The following is a 25,593-nucleotide window of genomic DNA, read 5'->3' as shown; positions in this document are numbered from 1 at the left end:
GTTCTCTTTGTTATTCTTAGAGAGTCTTAATACCTTTTACAATAGGAAAGGGAACTGAAGTCTAATCTTGTTCCCTTTCTGTACACGGTAAGAGATTGCTTGAAGAGAGCTTGTTTAGGTTGGTTTAAGATTCTAGGTTGGCAGTTATTTTTCCCTCACCCCTTGTAAATATTTCATGGTATTTCTTGTGGATGATGAGAGCACTCCTGTTAGTGTAATTCATAGGTAATCTGTCTTTTTTTCTTTGTTTGCTTTTGCTCTTTGTCTTCAAAGTCCTGTAGTTTCACCATGATGCCTCTACGTATGGATGTTTCCTCAATCTATCTTCCATTTCATTAATTCTTTCTTCAACTTATCCATGATTTAATCCATTTATTTTTATAATTTAGCTTTTGTTTTAGCTCTGTTATATGTGCATATAAAAGCAGAAAAGTCCTTTTATGAAATAGTATAGGCCTTTCATAACTGAAAAACTGACTTCTATTCTCCAGAAGCAACTATAAAGCCCTTTTAATGGATTCTTTTATTTACCTGTATATCTCTAAACAATATGCTCTGATTGCTCCTTTTGTCAGTTTAGACATTATCTGTGGCCAGGCGTGGTTGCTCACACCTGTAATCCCAGCACTTTGGGAGGCTGAGGTGGGCAGATTGCCTGAGCTCAGGAGTTCGAGAACACCCAGGGAAACAGGGTGAAACCCTGCCTCTACTAAAATACAAAAAATTAGCAAGGTATGATGGCGTGCTCCTGAGGTCTCAGCTACTCGGGAGGCTGAGGCATGAGAATCGCTTGAGTCCCTGAGGCAGAGGTTGCAGTGAGCCGAGAACACTCTTCTGCATTTCAGCTTGGGCTACAGAGTGAGACTTCGTCTCAAAGAAAAAAAAAAAAGACATTTTCTGAGGACTTTTCTCCCTTCTCTCTGGAAGGTGATAATTTAGTGCTGTTTTTACCCTCTGACTCTTGTTTATCCATCCGTCTATTCTTCCAACATAGTTATATTCTATTTCACTTAGCTAAATATTTGTTTACATCATTATAATGAAGTAAATGTAATCACAGGTGAGCTATGTGGTATACCTGCGGTTCTTAAAGCCAAACCTATTTTCATCTTAATACTAAGATGCTAGTTGCCCTTTTCACCATGTTGACATTTGACTGATGGTGCAGAAGCAATGTTTGGAAAAACTACTGATCCTTTAACACAAATCAAGACAATGACACCAAACTGTATGAGTCATTGTATACCTTATTGCCACACACTCACAGTTAAAAAACAAGCAATCAATTTATTGTTGCCTTAGACAAGTTTTTTAATCTTAATTTTTTTGGCTTGGGATTTCCAAGTCACTTAAGATGTATTAATGGAAATGTCATGCATGGCTGGTGGGCTTTTGATTTCTTATGGCTGGTGATTTATTCCACCAAACTTCTGGGCAAGGGCTTTTCAACAGAAAAAAAAAAAATTCGCGGACAAGGCAACTTTCCACTGAGGATTTTCTTTACGAAGGTTTGGTTCCATGTCTCTCACCTTGAATAGGCTCCAGGCTATTGCTCCTTTCCTATGCAGAAATAGAAGCACTGAATAAAGCATCACTTTAATGAGCAAATATGGGAATAATTAAAGTGGGGGCAGAATATAAGTTTCTTCATCTGCTTAAGATTCCCTAACAGTTTTATAAAATGTATTAGTTGTTTATGTTTATTGCAATATAAAATAGGCTATGATTTTCAGTTCTTTAGTGGGATTAGCATGTAAAATAACATTTAAACTCCACTCTTTCAGGAAGTGCTATTTACTGTTCTGGATGCATCGAAAGGACTCTTAAATGGAATTAGGGATATGTTGGCAAAAATATTTCTACCAGCTGTTCTTGCAACAAACAACTGGGGTGCTTTAAACCAGTCCAACCAGGGAGAATCTGAAAAACGTATTTTCACTGAAACCATCAGCAGATACCTTTCATTTTTAGATGGTAAGTATAAAATTTAATGTTTAACAAATTGCAAAAAGGAGCAAATTAACTAAGATATTTTATAAACATTAGAGAAAAAGTTTCTAAAAAGATGTTAATCAAAGTAATTATGAGACTTAGAAGTAAGAAATGAAATCATTAGAACTCATTTTTGGGGATCTTTGCTTGAGTAAGATATACTTTCTTTTTTTTTTTTTTTTAGACAGAGTCTTGCTCTGTTGCCAGGCGCCAGGCTGGAGTGCAGCGGCACAATCTCGGCTCACTGTAACCTCCGCTTCCCGGGTTCAAGCAATTCTCCTGCCTCAGCCTCCCAAGTAGCTGGGCCTATAGGCACGTGCCACCATGTCCAGCTAATTTTTGTATTTTTTAGTAGAGATGGGGTTTCACCATGTTGGCCGGGATGGTCTTGATCTCTTGAGCTCGTGATTTGCCTGCCTTGGCCTCCCAAAGTGCTGGGATTACAGGTGTGAGCCACCACACCCGGCCGATATATTTTCTTTTAAATTTTATATTATAGCATGAGGAATCTCTTCCTATAATCTTAATGAAAATTTTCACCATATTAAAAATATATACTTTATTATGAACTCTTTAAAATCTATACTTTAGCCGGGCGCGGTGGCTCAAGCCTGTAATCCCAGCACTTTGGGAGGCCGAGGGGGGTGGATCACGAGGTCAGGAGATCGAGACCATCCTGGCCAACATGGTGAAACCCTGTCTCTACTAAAAATACAAAACATTAGCTGGGCATGGTGGTGCGTGCCTGTAATCCCAGCTACTGAGGAGGTTGAGGCAGGACAATTGCCTGAGCCCAGGAGGCAGAGGTTGCAGTGAGCCGAGATCGCGCCATTGCACTCCAGCCTGGGTAACAAGAGTGAAACTCCGTCTCAAAAAAAAAAAAAAAAAAAAAATCTATACTTTAATTTTTTCATATTATTAAAATGTATAATTTTATCAATAATTATAATTATAATTTTATCAATAATTAACTCATAATCTAATGATTAATTAGAATTATATTTCTGTAAAGTATTAGATCTTTAATATTTAAGCAATTAGAGCTTAAAAGTACATTGACATTTAACACATTAAACATTTCTTAATATTAAATGTTATTTAATATTTATTATTATTTAAAATATTTAATATGTAAATTAGTATTAAATGTCTTGATTTTGTTTCCTTTTTAGGTGCTAGAATAAGTATTGAGGGAACAGTGAAGTTAAAGACAATAGACAATATTGATTTTTCCAAACTGCACACCTTTGAAGAAGTCACTGCTGCAGCCAGCAATTCAGAAACTGTTCATCAGCTAGAGGACGTGTTGATGATATGGTACAAACAGATCGAACAGGTGAATTGACTCAAACAATTGCATCTGGACTAGTAGTTTTACGTACATCCTAGCCATTGTATTTTGTCTCTAAAAGCAAAGGGAAGAAGAGTCTCCTTTGACTTTCTTCCAGAATCTGCTTTGAAACTCAGCCTATTTTTGGCTCTAGAGAAAAATCACCCTTCTTTGTGGATCACTTAAAATCAATTTTAAGGTATTTCTCACTTCAAGGAAGAAACCATAACAATATGGGGTGAGAATGAAAGAATGAAGAATCAGGAATAGCCATCATTTATCCCCAGTGTTTAAATTGTTGATACTTTTCATAAAAGAGAGAGGGAAAAGACATAACAAAGAGCCAGAGTGCTAGACACTAAATAAGTACCTCGTGGTCAATCAATGGAATTGTCTGTGCTGTCAAAGAAGTTCAGAGTAGGCTCTTTCATATCAGTATCACAGTGGCAAGCCTTCAGCTCTGCAGTAAATTTTTTTCTAGCAGTAAGAAAAGTAGTGATAGGAATACAACATATGTTAAAATTATGAGGGGCTCCAGCATACACTATAAACACTGTGAAAGAAAATCAGATATTACATAATTGCCCTAAACAGAAAGAGGAGTCTACGAACCACCCCCTAGATCTCTAGTTCATCAGGATGGGACAGCAGAACTAGACAAGAAAATCTTCAGTTGTGTAGGATGAGGAAAAAATCTTGACCAGGCAGGAGGTACAGAAAAGCATTTCCAGTTTTACCTTTTTAGAACTATGTCAGGAGGAGGGCTGTGCAGTTGGAGTGGTAAAAATTGGAGGACTCCCCTAGGGTCTAAAGTGCAGGCCACAGAGTTTGCTTCTAGGTGTCACTAGAGGACTGAAATGGGTAATTGCCTACCGGATAACTCTTGTAGCCATCCACTACGGTAACGGAGGAAGGGAGGCTGTAACCCACTGAGGGAGTCAAGCCCTGTCCTACGCAGTGGCTGCGGAGACACTTTCCAATTATTATGTCAAAGAATATAGAGCTTTCATAAAAATGAGCAAGCAAAGGAAAATAATTTGACATAAAGGGATTTAACCATCTGAAAGAAGGAAACGAAGTTCAGCAATTGCAGCAAATAGTCTCTACTTACAGAGAATCAATGCAGGAAATGGGAGAGACCTAAAACATTACGTCTAAAATATACCTTAATCTCGACCTCTCGTCATACATAAAAGTTAATCCAAGATGAATTGTAGACATATATACAAAAGCTAAAACTAAAAAGTTTCTTCGAGAAACCACAGGAGACTGTCTTCATAATCTCTGTATAGGCGAAGAGTTCTTAGATGTGATGCAGAAAGAATTAATCATAAAAGAAAATTTGGCAAATTAAAGTTCAGAAACATTTAAAATATCTTCATTTGAAAAGACACCCTAAGAAAAATGAAAAGGTGAGCTACAGACTGGGAGACAATATTTGCAGAACACGTATCAAAGAACTTGTACCTGGAATATATAAAGACTTCCAGCAAATAAGTAATAAAAAGATAACTCAATTTTTTAAAATGGGCCAAAAATTTGGACAAGTGTATTAGACTGTTTTTATGCTACTGATAAAGACATATCCAAGACTGGGAAGAAAAAGAGGTTTAATTGGATTCATAATTTCACATGGCTGGGGAGGCCTCAGAATCATGGCAGGAGGCAAAAGGCTCTTCTTACACGGCAGAGGCAAAAGAAAATGAGGAACATGCAAAAGTGGAAACCCCTGATAAAACCATCAGATCTCCTGAGACTTATTCACTACCACGAGAACAGTGTGGGGGAAACCGCCCCCGTGATTCAAATGATCTCCCACCAGGTCCTTCCCACAACATGTGGGAATTATGGGAGCTACAATTCAAGATGAGATTTGAGTGGGAACACAGAGACAAATCATATCAACAGACATTACAAAGATGATCCAAATAAGCATGTGAGGAGGCATTTCACATATTTCACATCACTACTTATTAATACCAGGGAAATGTAAGATAAAACCACAGTAAGATATTACTGCTCACCCACTAAAATGGCTAACATTAAAAAGACTTTTTAACATTAAAATGAAGTTGCAGAGAATTGATGCTCTCATATTTTCCTGGTGGGAGTGTAACATGGTAGAATTTTAGAAAACCATTTAGCAACTTCTTATAAAATTAAGTATATAGCTAACTACCTTGCGGTAGTCAGCATTTCCACTCCTCTGTATACATCTAAGAAAAATGAATAATATATCCATGAAAAAGACTCATATAAGTGAGTTTACAATGGCCTTAATCGTAATCACCAAACACTGGATTAATCAAAACGGAAAATAAAAAATTTGTGGTACACTCATACAGTGGAATATAACTGGAGTGTTACTTACTACTGATACATGCAATGACATGAGTGGATCTTAAAAACCTGTTGAGTAAAAGAAGCTTGTGTAAAAAAGTGTGTGGAAAACCAGACAAAAACTATAAGTGAACCAGAATACACTGTATGACTGCTTTAATATCTCCTTATGCAAGATACCAAACCCAGAAGCCACAGAACAAAACCGACAGATACGGTTACATAAAAAAAAAATTAGTAATTTCCATATGGCAGCCCTTCCCTGCCCCCATAAACAAAGTTAAAAGATAAATGACCTCTTGGAAGAAAATTTTATCAGCATATATAACAAAGAGCTAGTGTCTGTAACATGTAAAGAGCTCTTATAAACCAATGGGAAATGAATGATTCAGAGAAAAATAGGCCAAGTATATGAACAATGCTATGCAAGGAATGTAGATGTAGATTTTCCATCTGGGGGCAAAGTGGATTTAGAAGTTCATATTCTCAAATACTTGATGGCATTTCATAAGAAATTAAATACGTATAGTACGTCCTAAAAAAGGCAGAAGTAAGACTAGACAGAGTGTGATGGTTATAAGGAGACATATTTTATCATGACATTAGGATAACTTTCTCAGTGCCCCACCAAGACTTCCTATTTTTTTTTTTTTTAATCTTTGGTTATACTTGGAATTGCCAGATTTTTAATTGCTGCCAGTTGAGTGTGAAATGATATCTTGATTTACTTTGCATTACCCTAAATACTATTGAGACTGAGCATATTTAATGGCTATTTTGGTTTCCTCTGTATTGAATTGCTCGTTAATATCATTTACCCATATCATTGCCTGTTCATATCATCTACCCATAACATCCACTTCTTCATTTGGATGGCTTGATGTTATCTGACTACATAGTTGGAGGTTAAATAATATTTTCCAGATATTAATCCTATGTTGGTCCCCACTGTGCCGTATTTCATTTGGTATGGTGTTGCTAGTCATGTGGAAATTTAAGTTTTTAATGTAGATAAATACATTAATTACAAATGTTAATCCAGCCTCAACCTATCTATCCCTAGTGACTACAAACTCTGTGCTTTTTGTATTTTACTTATGAAACCCTTTCCTACTCCAGTGTTATGAAGACATTCTCTTAAATTATTTATTCTAAATAGGGAATATAACACAAAATTAATACGATGAAAGGAACAAACTGTAAAATGAACACCTGTGTAACCTTTGCACAAGTTAAAAAATAGAACATGGCTGGCACCTGTCATCCCAACATTTTGGGAGCTCATGGCAAGAGGATCACATGAGCTCAGGAGCAAAGGACCAGCCTGGGCAACATGGCCAGACTCGGCCTGAAAGAAAGAAAGAAGGAAAGAAGGAAAGAGAAAGAAAGAAAGAAAATAGAACATTATCAGTGCCTTAAAATGCCTTTGCATTTCTCTTCTCAGTTTTAAACATCTTTTCTTCCTCTTAGTGGTAACTATTATCTTGACAAGTATGCTATTCAGTTCCATGCTTTTCTTTTTAGTTTTACCCTCATCTCCTACATTTTCTTTTAGAAATATTACCATTTTATTTTTAACATTTAGGTTTTTATTCCATCTGGAATTGTGTGTGTGTGTGTGTGTGTGTGATGTGAGGTAGAAATCTAATTTTGTGTTTTTCGTGTACCTGTAATTAGCTAATTGTCTCAATTTAACATTTTCTGTTAAATTGTTGAATAGTCCATTTTCTCCTAACAAATTTGTAATATCACCTCTGTCATATATAAAGTTGTTAGACCCCTTTGTTTACTTCACTGGTCTATTTATTTACTTTTTATACTATGCTGAGCTGCTTGAATTTCTGTAGCTTTCTACTAAACCAACATTTGGCATGCCAAGCCCTTTCTTTGTTTTTCCTCAAAATTATGTTGACTATTTCTGGATAATTGTTTTTCAAAATCAATTTTAAGACTAGTTTTTAAAGTATTATGAAAAACTCTGTTGAGATTTTATTAGAATTTCACTGAATTGTACATTAATTTAAAAAAAACTGCCATCTTTATATTATTGAATTTTCCATCCATGAACATGATATACCTCCCCATTTAGTAGGTCTTTTGTGTGTGTAAAATAAGTTTTAAAATTCTCTCCGAAAAGGTCTTGCGCATCTTAGATTAATTTCTAGTTATCTTATTACCGTTTTTCTTTGCTGTTGCAAATTGTATCTTTTTGGAAATTACATTTTCAGATTGCAAAGTAGCTTGTAAAGAAGTGATACTAATTTTTATGTATAGATCTAGCAACTTTACTAAATTGTTCACATTTATTAATTTTAAAAAGTTTGTCTTTAGTCTTTTTTTCTGAAGAGACAGGGTCTCATTCTGTCACCCAGGCTGTAGTGAAGTGGCATGTTCATGGCTCACTGCAGTCTCCAACTTCCAGGCTTAAGTGATCCTCCCACCTCAGCTTCCTGAGTAGCTGGGACTACAGGCATGTACCACCACACCCAACTAATTTTAGAAATTTCTGCAGAGAAGAGGTGTTGCTTTGTTGCCCAGGCTGGTCTTAAACTCCTGGGCTCAAGTGATCCTCCACCTCAGCCTTCAAAAGTGCTGGGATTACAGGTGTGAGCCACTGTGCCTGACCTTATATATGCTTGAATTTTAAAAATGTAGCCAACGATGTCATTTGTGATTATGCCATTTTTACTTTTTTTAAAATTTCCAATTCTTATACCTTCTGTTTCTGTAGTTATCTTGTTCTGAGACTTCTATTACCAGGTAGGATAGAAGTGGGTGGTGATTGTGGCAAACTTGTCATGTCCTTGGTTTGAAAGTGATATTTTCTAAAATATCACCTTTGGCCAGGAATGGTGACTCATGCTTGTAATCCCAACACTTTGGAAAGCTGAGGCAGGAGGATTGCTTGAGCCCGGGAGGTTGAGGCTGCAGTGCACAGTGGTTGTGCCACTGCACTCCAGCGTAGGCAACAGAGGGAGACTCTGTCTCAAAAAAATCCCCAAGATCCAAAAAACAAAAAACTACCCCACCTGCAAAAAAACCCAAAATAAATCAGATAAACTGTCACCTTTAAGTATTATGTTTGCTGGAGAATCTTGGTAGGTAGTATTTATCAAGTTGAAGAAGTTCTCCTCTGGTCTTCATTTACTAAGGATTTTTAAACATTATTTGGTGTCGAACATTATTTATACTTTCGGCAGCCTTTGAAAACAGGCAATCAGATCTTAACAAAGAAGAATGTAACATTTCTATATTTTGTATATATTTTTTATTGCAGGTACTTATTGAGAGTGAGCAGATGAGAAAAGAAGCTGATGATTCAGGTCCGCTCACTGAACTGGAACACTGGAAACGCATGTCAGCAAAGTTCAACTATATCATTGAACAGATTAAAGGGCCAAGTTGTAAGGCTGTCATAAATGTGCTAAATGTTGCACACTCCAAACTTCTAAAGGTAAAAGGCCTTTTATTTAAAGTTTGGTATACTTCAGAACAAGCAAGTAGAAAATTATCCTTCTTAAACTACCTCTTAGCGTAATATACTGGAATCATGTTTAGAAGTGTTAAACTTTGGGTAAGGCTTTTACATATATCACAATTATTTCCAGAAGAAGAAATGAAGATTTATTTCTCAGTACTTTACAGACCAATTTTGACCATACTGCTATGGGGTGATTTCTAGGAAAGTGATCATCTTTTATTTTTAAATTGTTTTTGAAATTATAAATCAGTGAAGAAATCAATATAGGCTCATTGAGGTAAACGATTGCATATAGAGTCAAAAGTAAAATACATCTCATCCCTACAATTCTACCTCCTTTCCTAGAGGTCATCTTTATTTACAGTATGGCTTGATTCTAGACCCTCCCCTCCCCTTCCCTCCCCTCCCCTCCCCTTTTCTCCCCTCCCCTCCTGAGCATCTCTGCACATTTTCACTGTATGTGAAAAGAATGCAAGGTCCGTACTGCTCTTTACCCAAATATCTCTCAGAGTTGTGTTTTCAGTGAGTAACCTTGAGGGATCTGTTAATGTGTCCCCCAGACAAAGAGCAGACTTACCACTTACTGTAGAAAGGACAAATTCTCCTAAACTCAGTGTTCCTCACCTGTAACACAACCTATTGCGGGTGCAAGCATCGGTTTGTGGATATTTAGGGTCATGGGGGAACAAATGCACCACAATGCTCATGCCATTTGCTGTGATACAATAAAATCCTTGTCTCTCACCCAGAATCTCATGTTTTCTCCCATCATCCATAAAACAGCAAAAGGAAAATGCATTAACTTCTAAGCAGGGTAAAATCCCAGACCCTATAAGGACCTTGACAATTACAGTGCAAACTTTTTTCTAGTCTGTGGCTTACATTTTTTAAAACTTGAAAACTTGAAATCATTTTAGACTTATAGAAGAGTCAACCAGTATAGTACAGAGAGTTCCTGCCTGTTCTTCACTTAGCTTCTCTTAATGTTAACATGTTAAAACTATTGTACAATGATCAAAATGAAGTAGTAACATTGGTACACTACTATTAATGATGCTACACCCAATTTATATTTTGCCAGGTTTTTTTTTTTTTTTTTTTTTTTTTTTTTTTTTTTTTTTTTTAGAGACGGAGTTTCACCATGTTGGCCCGGATGGTCTCGATGTCTTGTCCTCATGATCCACCCGCCTTGGCCTCCCAAAGTGCTGTGATTACAGTCCTCAGGCACTGTGCCTGGCCTGCTTTTCTATTCTTATGTCGATTATCACAAACCACTTCTCATTTGGAGGAGAGGTATGACTAGTTTGTTCAGGTTCTGGTTTGCAGGGTACAGTGTTTCTTTGGGTTGCTGGAATCCTTGTTTGATATTGTGAAATACATGTATTTGGCCTTCCTCCCTGTTTCCTGACATATAACTTGGGAAACACGTGGAATCTCTGGAGTTATGAGTGTCTTTTCTATGGTAATGAGATGACTGGTGGCTCGGGCCCTTAGATAGCTTCCTAATAGTGCTGGTTACAGAAAAGACCTAGGCATGATTAGAAGGTTGAGATTTTTTTTTTTAATATATTTTATTGGTTTTGGGGTACATGTGAAGAACATGGAGGATTGTTGCATAGGTACATACATGGCAATGTGGTTTGCTGCCTTCCGCCCCATCACCTATATCTGGCATTTCTCCACATGTTATCCCTCCGCAATTCCCCACCCCCCACTGTCGTTCCCCTACTTCCCCCCCACACACCCCAGTGTGTGATTCTCCCCTCCCTGTGTCCATGTGTTCTCATCGTTCAACACCTGCCTATAAGTGAGAACATGNCCTCCCAAAGTGCTGGGATTACAGGCCTGAGCCACCATGCCCAGCCTCCACTTATATATTCTGATCTGTTCTGGGATCCAATCCAGGATCCTATGTTACATTTGACTGTCATGTGTCTTTAATATCCTCCAATATAACAGTTCCTTAGTTCATACTTGTAATTCAAGACCTTGATACTTTTGAATAGTAATGGTCAGTTATTTAGAAGAATGTCTTCAATTTGGGTTTGTCTGATGGTTTCTCATGAATACATTGAGGTTATGTATCTTTGGTCAGAACGCCAGAGTTGATGTGCTCTTCCCAGTGTGACTTATCGGGGGTACATTATACTGATGTACCTTGTTACTTTTGACCTAAAATGGATAATTTACTTAGGCTGGGATTTGTTAGGTCTCTGTACTGTACACATATTGTATTTTGTGGAAGACAACTTCAAACTACATGAGTAGTTTTATAGGTGAACCTTGACTGTGGCAATTATTACTGTGGTATGCTAATGGTGGTTTTCTAGTTTCCTTATTCCTTCCACTTTTATGAATCAGAATTCTTATGTAAGAAAAAGTTGTCTTTTCTCTCATTTTAGTTATGTATTTGATCATTTATTTACATTAATATAGCCTTATAGGTATTTATTTCACGGTTTGGGTTATAGCTGAATACTATTATAATTTAATTTGTTGCTCAAATTGTTTCCTCTTTGGCCATCAGGAAATCTTTCAGGTTGGCTCCTATTTCCTTCTGATCCCCCTACTCTGTTTAGAGCACTTATTTACTCTCTACCACTAGATAAATGCTCAAGGCTCATTTTGCATTTGTCCTGCCCTAGTCCTGGGATCAACACTTCTCCAAGGAGCCTAAGTTCATTTTTTGGAGAGCAGTATTTAGAAACCAAATCTGGATGCTAGATGTGCTGATTTATTGCTTGTATTTTAATTTATTAAAATGGAATCATTTATAATTAATTTTTTATATTTAGATGAATTACATTTTTTTCAGTCTTTTATTGTTTTTGTCCTTCATGTATTGTTTAAAAAGACCCTCTTAAGAAGAATAAATCAAGGTTAACCTAAATTTAAAATAGAATTACCCTTTTCTTCTATTTCTAGGATTTTATTTCTTTGCACTTTATTCCTCAGTTAACTTGGTATTTATTTGTGTAAATCATGTCAGATTTAATAATAATGATAATAACAGCAGCTAACATTTGTTGTGTGCTTACTATGTGCCAAGGATTATGTTTACTATCTTATCTATAACATTTCATTTAATCCTCACATCAGCTGGATCAAATGGATCTTCTTATTCTCTTCCCCATTTGGTATATAGAACAGTGAGAGATTAAGTTTCTTGCTCAAGGTCACAGAGTTAGTAAGAGGGGAAGCAGGGTATAAGGTCATGCTCTTACCTCTTTTTCCCAAATGGCTGGCTAATTTTCCCAGCACTGTTTGTCATTTTCTTTTAATCATAATTAATTTTTGTATCTACTCTTTGTTCTTCTTTTCCAGATTTGTCTTAACAATTCATGTATTTTCATCCTTTGGTATATATTTTCAAATAAGCTTATATCATTTTTTTTCCAAAATACCACATTTTGATACTTAGTTTTATATATTTTTGAAATGTATATAAATGGAATCGTATCATATATTCTGCAACCAACTTTCACTCAACATTATTTGTGAGAATGCATCCTGTTAAGGCATGCATTATTATTCATTTGCTACCTTTGTTTTTATTTTTGTATCATATTCTGTGGCATGAATGCACCACAATTTTTTAATCTATTACCCCAGAAAGGACATTTGGATTGTTTCTAGTTTGGGGTTATTGCAAGCAATATTCAGTGAATATTCTTGCTCATGTCTCTTGGTGTACATGTGTGAGAATTTCTCTAAGGCATTTGCCTAGGAGAGAATTTATGAATTTGTGGATCAAAGGTGATACACAATTTAAACACTTGGAGAGAGATCTTTAATGATCTGCCGTAGTGACCTTCAGACTTTTTCTTGTGTTAAAAATACTAATCTGTAGTCTTTAGAAAGGATTGCAAAGCAAATGTGGTAGCAAATCTATGAACGACATTGAGGATGGAGGGAAAGAAATATATTGGATGATAACGTAAGATCCAAGAAGGTCTTCAGTGGTAAGAGTCTGGGTGCCATACTGGTAGCCCAGCCTCTTTGTTGGATAGGTTTGTAGACAAGCTGCTTGGCTCCCATTATTTTTTTAAACAGTTTTGTCCAGAGCATGTTATTTCTGTTTTTGCTGGTAGACCTCTCCATTCCATGTTCTCTTAATCTCTGACCAATTCTCAAGCAGGCACTTGCTTTTATCATCCCTCATATGTAAGAGTGGTCAGTTAATAATAAGATAACATTTATTAAGAATAGGTTAAAAATCCTGAAAGAATCTGAAGGAGAGAAATTGATCAAGTAAAGTTTGGATAAAGACTTAGCCGTTTTAGTTGAATCATTTGGTAGAATGATATTACTGATGCGAGTCAACTTGATCCTAGGCTGCTTTATGAGAGGTATAATTTTCAGAAAAAAAGGAAGGCGATGTTTTGGCTCTTCTCAGCATTGGCCAGATCAGTCTGAAGGCTTCCTTTCATTTCTGAGGTACATGTGTTTTGAGTGATGTTGTGTATCCAGAGTAGAAAGGCCAAGAGGTTGAAGCTATTAAGGCCATGTCCTTGGAACCAACCCAAAACCCATCAATGATAGACTGGATAAAAAAAAATGTGGTACATATACACCATGGAATACTACGAAGCTGTAAAAAGGAATGAGATAATGTCCTTTGCAGGGACACGTATGAAGCTGGAAGCCATCATTCTCAGCAAACTAAGACAGGGACAGAAAGCCAAACTCTGCATGTTCTCACTCACAAGTGGGAGTTAAACAATGACAACACATGGACACAGGGAGAGGAACAGCACATGCTGGAGCCTCTCGGGGGGTAGTGTGAGGGAGGGAGAGCATTAGGACAAGTAGCTAATACATGCAGGGCTTAAAACTTAGATGATGGGTTGATAGGGGCAACAAACCACCATGGAATGTGTATACCTGCGTAACAAACCTACACGTTCTGCACTTGTATTCCGGAACTTAGAGTTAAAAAAAAAAAAAAAAAGACATCTTATTAAATGACTAAAGGCACACAGAGTGTTCATCTTTGAATAAAATTTGCCTTAGTAATTTCTGAATTGAGGAAGAAGGGAAAAAAAAAGACTTAGTGATAATATGGTAAATGTCTTCAAATATTTGAAGGGATGCTGTGTGTTTGCTGAGGTTCCATTAGACAAAACTACACCAAGTGAGCAGAGATTACAGGAAGATAGATTTTTCTTCTCAGTATAAGGAAGATCTTTCTCATAATCAGTTATCTAAGCAGGTAATATTTGATGATCACTTACAAGAAAGTGTTGATTTCAGATTGACTTCACTTTGTTAGTAGGGTTTTTTTTTTTTTTTTTTTTTTTTTTTTTTTTTTTTTTAAATAATGTTCTGTCTTAATAACTTGACCAATTCTTGAAGACCCAAAGTAATATAATGCCACAAATAATTAACCTGGAAAAGTCATTCCTGGTAGAAGCAAGTGTAGTTCAAGCCTACAGACAGGATTTTAATTACAAACAGAATGAGTCTTCAGTTTTAGTAAATCATTTAAGGTGCTTGCAATAACTTTGTCTTAAATATTGTAAGAAAAATATATATTAATTACACTTGAATGTCTACTATTTTAGTATATGAATGATTAGGGAAGACTGAATTTCTTGAGTAAACTTTAGCACACTGATATAGTTGGATGTTTCATAGCATTCTTATACATTTTTTTCCTTAGAATTGGCGTGATTTGGATGCAAGAATCACTGATACAGCAAATGAATCAAAAGATAATGTCAGATATTTATATACTTTGGAAAAAGTGTGCCAGCCTCTCTATAACCATGACCTAGTAAGTATGCTTTAAAGTACAGTTTTAAACTGAGTGCATTGGCTTGCACCTGTAATTCTAGCTACTCAGAAGGCTGAGGTGGAAGGATTGCATGAGCCCAGGAGCACAAGGTTGCAGTGAGCTCTGCCACTGCATTCCAGCCTGGGTGACAGAGCAAGACCCCATCTCTAAATAAAAAACAAGTACAATTCAAGAAATTGACTCATATAATTAATGCATTAAAAATCTTTAATATGTGTATATTTGGGAAAACATCCTGCCAAAAGTTACTTAAAATATATATTTTCCTATTATATATTTATAAAGAATGATAAACTATATTTAATATTTTAACCCATATTTAAATATGTAGCATATCATTAGTATGCCTTCATTTGTGAATTAAGCAAGACAAATATTAATATATTATTTATCCTTTGCTGCCTAACAAATTACCCCAGAACTGAGTGGCTTAAAAACAATGAGCATTCACATGGTTAGGAAGAATCAATATCATGCAAATGGCCATACTGCCCAAAGTAATTTATAGATTCAACGCTAACCCCATCAAGCTACCATTGACCTTCTTCACAGAACTGGACAAAAACACCTTATACTTCATATGGAACCAAAAGAGAGCCCACATAGCCAAGAGAATCCTAAGCAAAAAGAACAAAGCTGGAGGCATCACACTACCTGACTTTAAACTATATTACAAGGCTACAGTAATCAAAACAGCATGGTACTGGTACCAAAACAGAGATATAGACCAATGGAACAGAACAGAGGCCTTGGAAGTAATGCCACACATCTGCAACCACCTGATCTTTGACAAACCTGACAAAAATAAGCAATGGGGAAAGGACTCCCTGTTTAATAAATGGTGTCAGGAAAACTGGCTAGGCTAGCCATGTGCAGAAAGCTGAAACTGAACCCCTTCCTTATACCTTATACAAAAATTAACTCCTGATGGATTAAAGATTTAAACATAAGACCTAACACCATAAAAACCCTAGAAGAAAACCTAGGCAAAACCATTCAGGACACAGGCATAGGCAAGGACTTCATGACTGAAACACCAAAAGCAACAGCAACAAAAGCCAAAATAGACAAATGGGATCTAATTAAACTTAAGAGTTTCTGCACAGCAAAAGAAGCAATCATTAGAGTGAACCAGCAAACAACAGGATGGGAAAAAATTTTTTGCAAGCTATGCATATGACAAAGGGCTAATATCCAGAATCTACAAAGAACTAAAACAGATTTACAAGAAAAAAACAACTCCATCAAAAAGTGGGCAAAGGATATGAACAGGCACTTTTCAAAAGCAGACATTTATGCGGTCAACAAACATGAAAAAATGCTCATCATCACTGGTCATTAGAAAAATGCAAATCAAAACCACATTGAGATACCATCTCATGCCAGTTAGAATGGCAATCATTAAAAAATCAGGAGACAACAGATGCTGGAGAGGATGTGGAGAAATAGGAATGCTTTTACTGTTGGTGAGAGCATAAATTAGTGCAACCATTGTGAAAGACAGTGTGGTGATTCCTCAAGGACTTAGAAATAGAAATTCTATTTGACCCAGCAATCCCATTACTGGGTATATACCCAAAGGATTATAAATTGTTCTGTTATAAAGACACATGCACATGTATGTTAATTGCAGCACTGTTTACAATAGCAATGACTTAGAACCAACCCAAATGCCCATCAGGATAGACTGAATAAAGAAAATGTGGCACATATACACCATGGAATACTATGTAGCCATAAAAAAGGATGAGGGACATGAGCTCATCCTTTTTCATGGATGAATCTGGGAACCATCATTCTCAGCAAACTGACAAAAGAACAGAAAACCAAACACCTCATGTTCTCACTCATAAGTGGGTGTTGAACAATGAGAACACATGGACACCAGGAGGGGAACATCACACACTGGGGTCTATTGTGGGGTGGAGGGCTAGGGGAGGGATAGCTTGGTGGAGAGATAGGGGAGGGATAACATTAGGAGAAATACCTAATGTTGGTGGACACAGCAAACCAGCATGGCATGGTAAACCTATGTAACAATCCTGCAAGATCTGCACATGTACCTCAGAACTTAAAGTATATATAAAAAAACAAACAATGAGCATTCATTATGTCAGAGTTTCTGTGGCTCAGGAATCTGGGCAAGGCATAGCTAAGTACTTCTGTTTCAAGGTCTCTCATGAGGTTGCCCACCGGCTAAGTGCGGCTGTGGTCCCTTCTGAAGTGGGGGAGGCTGACTGGGGAGAGTCCTTTTCTTAGCTCGCTCATGTGGTTATTGGCAGGCCCCAGTCTTTAGCCACGTGGGCCTCCCCCCTGGCAACCTGCTTCCCTTGGGGTGAGTGATCCAAGAGTGAGCAAGAGAGTGAGAGAACACCCAAGTTGGAAGTCATCTTCTTTTTGTAACCCAATCTCTGAAGTGACAGCCCATTATTTCTATTGTACTCTACTGGCTAGAAGCAAGTGGGTCTGGTTCACTCTGGGCAGGTAGGGGAGTATACAAGGGTGTGAGTACCATGTGGGTGAGCATCACTGGGGCTATCTTCGGGGCTGCCTATTCCCAGTTTACAGATTAGAAAGCCAAAACTCATCACGGTGTAGTGACTTTGCCAGCATCATTCAGCTAATCAGGGATGCAGTACAGAACCCATCTTCTAATTTCTAGCCTACTCTTCTCATTATATTTCCATAGAGACCCTTTAAAGAACATGTTAGCACTACCATTTGCTTTTATTTTTTAAATGTTTATATTAACATCAAATTAATAATCTGGTATTTCATAATATTTCATATAAAATATGAAAATTAAAAAGACTCTCTCCTTTATTTAACAGAAGGAGAAATCAAGGGAGCTAGTACTTGTTGAGAACTTAGGGCGATATTTCCCCATTTTGCCTGGGTGTTACTTCTTTTGCAAATCACTTATAGGCAGGAGGGCTGCCCAGACAGCTGCATTTTTAAAGATGTTTCCAGGCTTGAGAGTCCTTGACCTTTTGTTTTAGGCATTGTGGTACATGCTTTACAAATGTTTTCATTCTGTCTGCACATTAATCCTCATTTCAAAGATTAGGAAACTGAGTTTGAGCATTTCTACAATGATCCGTGGTGGGACCAAATTTGAATCTAGCTATCTCTAGCATTATGGGCTGTATTATTTTTCCACTTTACCACGTTGCTTCTTCAAGGTATTCTTTAAGTTAAAATGCTTCTCCCCGCCACCCCTGGTACGGACTCTCTCTCTGTCGCCCAGGCTGGAGGGCGGTGGCGCGATATCCACTCACTGCAACCTTCGCCTCCTGGGTTCAAGCGATTCTCCTGACTCAGCCTCCTGAGTAGCTGGAATTACAGGTGCGTGCTACCTCGCCTGGCAAACTTTTGTATTTTTAGTAGAGACGAGGTTTCACCATGTTGCCCAGGCTGGTCTCAAACTGCTGACCTCAAGTGATCCACCCACCTCAGCCTCCCAAAGTGCTGGGATTACAGGCATGAACCACCGTGCTCGGCCCAGTGCTTTCAAATTAATTTAATTTGTGCCTGATATCTTTGTTCAGTATTCTCTATTCTAATTTTTGAAGAGGTAGTCAAATCTTCCATATAGGTGGCAGCACTGGCCGCATAGTTTTGTTGACCACCCTTCTTGGGTCAGTGCAGGTTTCTTTCTAGAGGCAGGGAGTAGGAAAGAGGTTATGGCTATATCACTTAGATTTGGAGAACAAGGAGGTGTAGAGGCAGTTCATAAACATCCCAAGGGAGCATTGGTAGTCAAGAAGTTTAATTTGGAAGGGGAGGGAAAATATTGGTTGAGAGTATTGGACAAGTGCATTTCTTACTGCCATGAGTAATCCATCATCCATCAGGGAGTACCATGAGAGAGGACAGGAAGGCTTTAGAAGCAAGAATCTTTTAATTGATTCCACAAAGAGGTGTTAGATTTTATTTAAAACTTATCTGTGTTAGTTGCAAAGAGTTACGACTTCTAAAAAAATTACAGCTTTATTTCAGATTCAAGGGGTACATGTACAGGTTTGTCACATGGGTACATGACATGATGCTGAGGTTGGGGTATGGATCCTGTCACCCAGGTGGTGAGTCCAGTACACAACAGGAAATTTTTCAGCTCACACCTCTTTCCCTTCCTCCCCACCCAGAATTATGTCTTTCTTCTACTTCATTCTTCTCACTTTTACCCCTACTACTAGTAGCTGGACTTCTGTTGGGAACGTTTGTAAAATTTGTTTAATATAAGAACATTTATATAATTTCTTAGGTATTTCTGTGCACATAAGTATATGGTGCTGGAGAAATAGGGCCATTGCTTGGCTTACTTGGTAGCTCAATGGCTTAATTCCCCAACTTTACAATATGAGCAATGAAAATTTCTATCCAAGAAAGTTTAAAATTATTACATGTCACAAACATTTTGGGTTGCTCACAGATTTTAAGATGCAAATATGAAATACATATAATACCTAAAGCCTACTCCCAGGCTACCAAAAGTAGCTCTTGATGTGAAAAATAATAGATGACGTGAATACAGCACAATGTTCACATTTGTCAAATCTAGTGATGAGAATAGTTGGTCATTAAACTATTCACTGTACTTTTCTATATATTTAAAGCTTTTTATCATAAAAAGTAAACTGGAAAGAAAGATAGAATATTGCTATCAAGACTCCAAATTTTAAGGAATACTGATTTCAACTTCTTGATTCAAAAGACTTGTTTTAATTCATATAATTTAAAAATCATTTAGTTCTGATGTTTTTTACATCCTAGTAATTTTTAAAAACTTTGTTCAATTACCCTAACCATGGATGTGCCTTATTATTGTTATTTTGTTGTCGTTGAGCTTTTTATATTCTCTTACGTAGGAAGGTTTCAAGCATTACCTTTAGAAATGACAGAAGTGCTAATAGTATCGAGTCATATAATTGCTTCCCACTCATACACCCACTATATCTGTACTTTCAAAAATTCCCTTTTTCCCCCTCATTTCTTTATTCTGGTTAAAAGTAACCAGCAATTGTTGTTTAGTTTATAACTGTCATTTGGGTAGGAAAAGTGCAGGGGATTTGTGCTTCCATTTCTGACTCTTAAGTTTATGTAAGTTTCATTTTTTTTTAAATCACCCTGGTATTGTGCTTTAGGCATAGCTTACTATTATATATAGATGGACAAGAAGAGTGCACTCAAGGAGCTACTATTATAAATAATGATGTTTAAAGTTCAGGTGAAGGACATTTTTCTGAAGGACCCATTTGATGCCATCCCTGAACCCTCTTTATTGGAGTTTAGTGGTCCTTTGTAGACATGACTTAGCAAGGGTGAAAGGGACTCCTTCTAGGCAGATTTTTATTAGGATATTTTTGATCTACAAATACCATATATAATATAAATTCTGACATACAACATTAGCTATAAAGTAATTATGTTAATTTCCATAAGCCACATAAAATTGATTTAATTATTGCATAGTTACACCGCACACCTAGGACATATCATACACTAATCAGTAGTTGTTTTTCTTGGCTGTATTTCTTATATCACCATTAAAAAGACGTTTTATATATTTTATCTTGTCCCATCAATTAAAAGGAAAGTTCCTTGAAGACAAGGATGCCATTGGCTTTATCTGTTCTTCCATAGTGATTTGCATTATGGTTACAAGCAGGGTCTCAGAATCTCCGCTACATAACTTATAGCTGTTGGGTCTTAGGCAAGGGACTTAACTTCTCTACCTCTCTGTTTTCTCATTGGCAAAATGGGAATAATGATAATGCTTTATTTTATAGATCCTGACATTTTTTCACATTTTAATGTCTCTGAACTAAGGACATACTTTAGTCAGTCAGGTTTAATGAATCATTGCGGATGTGACTTGATATTACCTTAAATTATTAGTTCTCTCCATGAGGGTGTTTTTGTTGGCTTGTTTGTTTGTTTTTGATTTTGGTATCATTCATGAATTCAGACTGCCGTTGAGTACCTGTGCATACATTCTCAAAGAAGTTTGGTTTTCTTCGTTCTCCTACTAGCATGTCAATTTTATTTCTCTCTTTTTCTCCAAGGTTGGTTTATTTCATGTTTACCTTAACAGGGAGGGCCCACTGGTGGTCTAGTAGTATGGAGGAGTTACATTCCTCACCTTGGATGTCTTTTTTCTTCCTCAATAGCACAGGAAACAACGGTGCAGTCTTACAATCAGTGATGTTTTATATCTGCTGTAATCAAACCTACCTTAAATGGTTGTTGTCAGCATATGTCAGGATAATATGCTAATGCGTTTAGCCTAAAGCCTAGAGTATAGTAGGCATTCAGTTTACGTTAGTGATTGTTTTATATCCTTGTTGTAATTGTTATGCTTTGCTCTACCTTGTCCTACTTGTTTTACTTGTTTGTGTTTATCTCTTCCGCTCTGCTGTGAGCTACTCCGGAATAGGTTTGGATTTCTCCCAATATCTTCAGAACCTACTGGCACTTAGTAGGATTGCTAAAAGGTGAACCGAATTCCATGAAAGAAAATGAATGCTAGTCTGATTTCTATTTTAGCTAGGCTTCTGACCATAAGTAAGTCAATTTACCCCTCAAGGTATCAGTTTCTTCATCTTTAAAAAAGAGCAGAATAAACTATTAACCTTAAAATTGCTCTCACCTCCAAAATTTAATTTTTAGATAAACTTTTAAGTTCAGATTTACAGAAAAGTTGCAATGATAGTGCAGAATTCTCCTCAACCAGTTTCTCCTGTTAACATCTTGTATTATCTTTGTTTGTCAAAACTAATGTCCTATTTTCTGTTCCAGGGTCTAGTCTAGAATACTGGATTTAGTAAAATTTGACTTTAAGATAAAAATGCTCTACTATTTTGTGTACATTTAGAGTTGTGAGTACTATAGACTATTGGTTATTAAACCTATAAGCATACGATGGAATTCACTTAATGTGTTTCAATGTTAGGTTTCCATGGCACATGGGATACAAAATTTGATTAACGCCATCAGAATGATTCACGGTGTGTCAAAGTATTATAATACCTCAGAGAGAATGACCTCATTGTTTATTAAGGTAAGTTTCTATGGGAGGAAATTACATGTCATCCTGTGAAAAAGTTAAGACTTTCCTTCTGAGCTCTAGGAAGGGAATTGGGAAGCCTGAGTGCCTCTTAGAGTTTTAATACTTCTAGTGGGCAAGAAGAGAAAGGTGTTGATTGGACTCAGTAGTACTTAATTGAAGGGAGTGACTGGTACTTTTCTATTTATCATATGTAAGGCCCAATACTTAAAGAAAATGTGCCTGATGGTTTTCTAATTTATTCATTTCAAATAGTTTGATTCCCAAGAGATAGGAGTGTGTCTACTATTAACAGTGCTTCTTTAGCTATTCCCATCAGCACTACAGTTGGTGTAAACTCTTCCTGTGTAGCACCACATGGCTAATTATTTAAAATAATTTGAAGATATACTCAAGCCACACATGAGGCCAGGCATGGTGGCTCAGGCTGTAATCCCAGCGCTTTGGGAGGCCGAGGTGGGAGAATTGCTGGAGCTCATGAGTTTGAGACCAGCCTGGGCAACATAGTGAGACCCTGACTCTACAAAAAATTTTTTAAATGTTAGCTGGGCGTGGTGGTATATGCCTGTAGTCCCAGCTATTCCAGAGTCTGAGGCAGGAGGATCCCTTGAGCCTGGGAGTTCAAGAATTTGGTGAGCTGTGATCATACCATGGCATTTCAGTCTGGTAAGAGAGTAAGACCCTGTCTAAACACACACAAACACACACACACACACACACAACACCCACATGAACAGAATTTATTTGTAAATTATTCAAGCATAACTAAATATCTAAAGTCACAGTCACGTTTTAACTTTTTAAATAAAGCAAAGTATAGGTTTGATCACTGTGTCCTAAATAAGACAAGACTCTCAGAATCCTTCCTCTTTACCTGACTCTCTCATTCTTGCCATATATGTCCCATACAGCTAGTGCTCGACTTACAACCACCATTGGTTCCGACAGACCGGTTGTAACATGATTTGGTCGTAAGTTGAGTAGGCTATATGCACGCGGAGATAGTGGTGCTGCTGGAAGCTGATCCGCACTGTTGTACGCCCAGCTGGGCAACGTTTGCGCTGCCAGACGCAGAGCAGTCTTGGCTAGCGATTATGGTCGTAAAGTCGAATGGTCGTAAGTTGCATAGGTCGTAAGTCGATCAATACCTGTATTGAGATCAGTTTTAGTTCTGATGAAGATTCTTTGCTTGGCTTCTGAATCTTCTGGGAGGCCCATCTGTTCACTTTCTAGTAAAATCTAGTTTGAGCAAAGAACCCTGCTAAGCCAGTTAAGCAAGAACCCCCCATTCTTGATGACTCTAGATATCTGATCAGGTTTTCAACCCCGTCAATCCCCCAGGTGTTGTCTGATCACTTTGGCCTATCTTCAGCAAGAATCCTGTAGGTCACTTTAGCCAAAACCCTCCTTACCTCCGATGTTTCCTCTTAATAATTTTCCACCCGCTAATCCCCGTCCTGCCCCTTGGCTATACATCCCTACTTGCCCATGCTGTGTTCACAGTTGAGCCCCATCTCTCTTTGCTGCTGCAAGATCCCATTGCAGTGGTGCCTACACCTATCACAATGGTCCTGAATAAAGTCCCTTGCTGTGCAAGTATCGCTGAATAATTTTTTCTTTAACGGTTCCACATTATTGTTAACATTGTTTTCAACATTGTGAATGAACAAGTATTCAGACTAAAATCCAAATATTGCTAGTTAATTTATCACCACTGTTTTGTAATTCCCACATCTTTCTCTTTCTTAGATTCATTATTTCTTTTGGCAAAAAAAATTCTTTCAGGGAGGGTTTCGGGCTGGTGAACTTCCTGAATTTCTACATGTCTGAAAATCATTTTCATTTTGCCTGATCACTCAAATGCTACTGTGAGTTGGATTTTAAATTCAACATCATTTTTCCTGGGATGTTGAAGATATTGCTCAATCATTGTCTAGTATACAATATTGTTGATGAGAAGCTTGGTGCTAATCTGATTCTTGTTTCCTTTGTAGGTAACTGGTTTTATTCTCCTAGGAAGTTTTTCGGATTTTTTTTTTATCTTTGAATTTCTAAAATCTCAACCTTTTTTTTTTTTTTTAAACATTTATCTTGTTCTACACTTGCTTAGTTGTCCCAATCCAAAGAATTTCCTTTCTCTTTATTCGTGGGAAACATTCCTCTTTTGCCTTGGATTATTCTTAGCTCACTGATATGGTTTGGGTATTTGTCCCCTTCCAAATCTCATGTTGAAATGTGATACTCAGCGTTGGAGTTGGGGGCTGGCAGGAAGTGTCTGGGTCATGGGGGTGGATCCCTCATGAATGGTTTGGTGCCCTCCTTGTGGTAATGAGTTCATGTGACAGCTGATTGTTTAAAAGATCCTGGCATCTCTCTTTTGCTTGCTTTCATAGGAGTTCCCACTTTGCCTTCAACCATGACTGTAAGCTTTCTGGGGCTGGCATCAGAAGTAGATGCCGGTTCTAGGCTTCGTGTACAGCCTACAGAGCTGTGAGCCAAATAAGCCTCTTTTCTTTATAAATTACCCATTCTCAGGTATTCCTTGATAGCAATGTAAATGGACTAACTCACCTACCCATTCAATTTATTCTCTTCCCTTGAATCTAACTTCCATTTCTTTTAATTGTTTTCTTCCATCTTTGCCCTCTTCTGGCTCATTCATTTGCTCTTCATTTTTGTACCAGTTGATGGTCAGTTCATCAAAAGAATTTCTTTTAAAATTTTGACATTGAAAATTCCAATTTCCAAGTTCTCTAGTTATTTTTAAATTTTATTTTTATTATTTTTTATTTTTAAAGATAGAGTCTCATTCTCTTTCCCAGGCTGGCCTTGAACTCCTGGGCTCAAGTGATCCTCCCACCTTGACCTTCCAAAGTGCTGGGATTACAGGCATGAGCCACTGCACTTGGCCCATAAGTTTATTCTTTATCATATTTTTATGCTTGTGATTTGAAATTTTTACATAAATGTTATTTCTTTTTTTACATATAATTATTTTGTACCTATATTTATTTTAGGTAACTAATCAGATGGTGACAGCATGTAAAGCATATATTACCGATGGAGGATTAAATCATGTATGGGATCAGGAAACACCAGTTGTGCTAAAGAAAATTCAGGTTTGTAGAAGTACCTTTATTCTCATAAACTAAATCTTTTCCCATCCTGCCCAATTTTACTTTGTTTATTCACAAAATACGTTAACTGAAAAACTTCCTACTGAGTAGTGTTGAGAATAGAAAAAGAATGCAATTCTTATTATCTATTTCTCTTTATATTTAGTGCTTCTTTTAGGGTATAATTTAATTCTGATGAAGATTCTACATGGCTGCCTGTGTTAGATTCCTGTATGCCATTTCATATGCTCCGGCCCTTACATCTCATTCCAGCCCCTGTTATAATTAAATTTTGTTTTGCCTTTTTCTGCCTTGGTTAGGCTTACCATGTATCCTTAAATAGACACGGTGGTAGTTGGCATCCTAATTTTGATCCTGGTTTAGAAGACGATGTTTCTAACATTTCCCTCATTTAGTTGGATGCTTTTGTAAGTTTTAAATATATCTTTGATCAGATTAGTTTAGTACCAA

The 25,593-nt window shown here is 37.1% G+C and overlaps 1 protein-coding gene across 1 annotated transcript in view; it reads left to right on the top strand.

Moving 5' to 3' along the window:
- Positions 1–25,593, top strand: part of DNAH8 (dynein axonemal heavy chain 8) — a 327,601-nt gene that overhangs the window by 13,137 nt on the left and 288,871 nt on the right. The window contains exons 6-11 of the mRNA XM_017515278.1: positions 1,785–1,974; positions 3,165–3,328; positions 8,940–9,116; positions 14,806–14,919; positions 21,893–22,000; positions 25,024–25,125. Coding sequence (XP_017370767.1) covers positions 1,785–1,974; positions 3,165–3,328; positions 8,940–9,116; positions 14,806–14,919; positions 21,893–22,000; positions 25,024–25,125 — 855 coding nt within the window. The remainder of the gene's footprint in view (positions 1–1,784; positions 1,975–3,164; positions 3,329–8,939; positions 9,117–14,805; positions 14,920–21,892; positions 22,001–25,023; positions 25,126–25,593) is intronic.

The sequence above is a fragment of the Cebus imitator genome, unplaced genomic scaffold, assembly GCF_001604975.1.
Source record: "Cebus imitator isolate Cc_AM_T3 unplaced genomic scaffold, Cebus_imitator-1.0 Scaffold546, whole genome shotgun sequence".
Classification (NCBI taxonomy): domain Eukaryota; kingdom Metazoa; phylum Chordata; class Mammalia; order Primates; family Cebidae; genus Cebus; species Cebus imitator.
The sequence above is the reverse complement of the archived record's forward strand: the minus strand, read 5'-3'. Positions and strand labels throughout refer to the sequence as shown.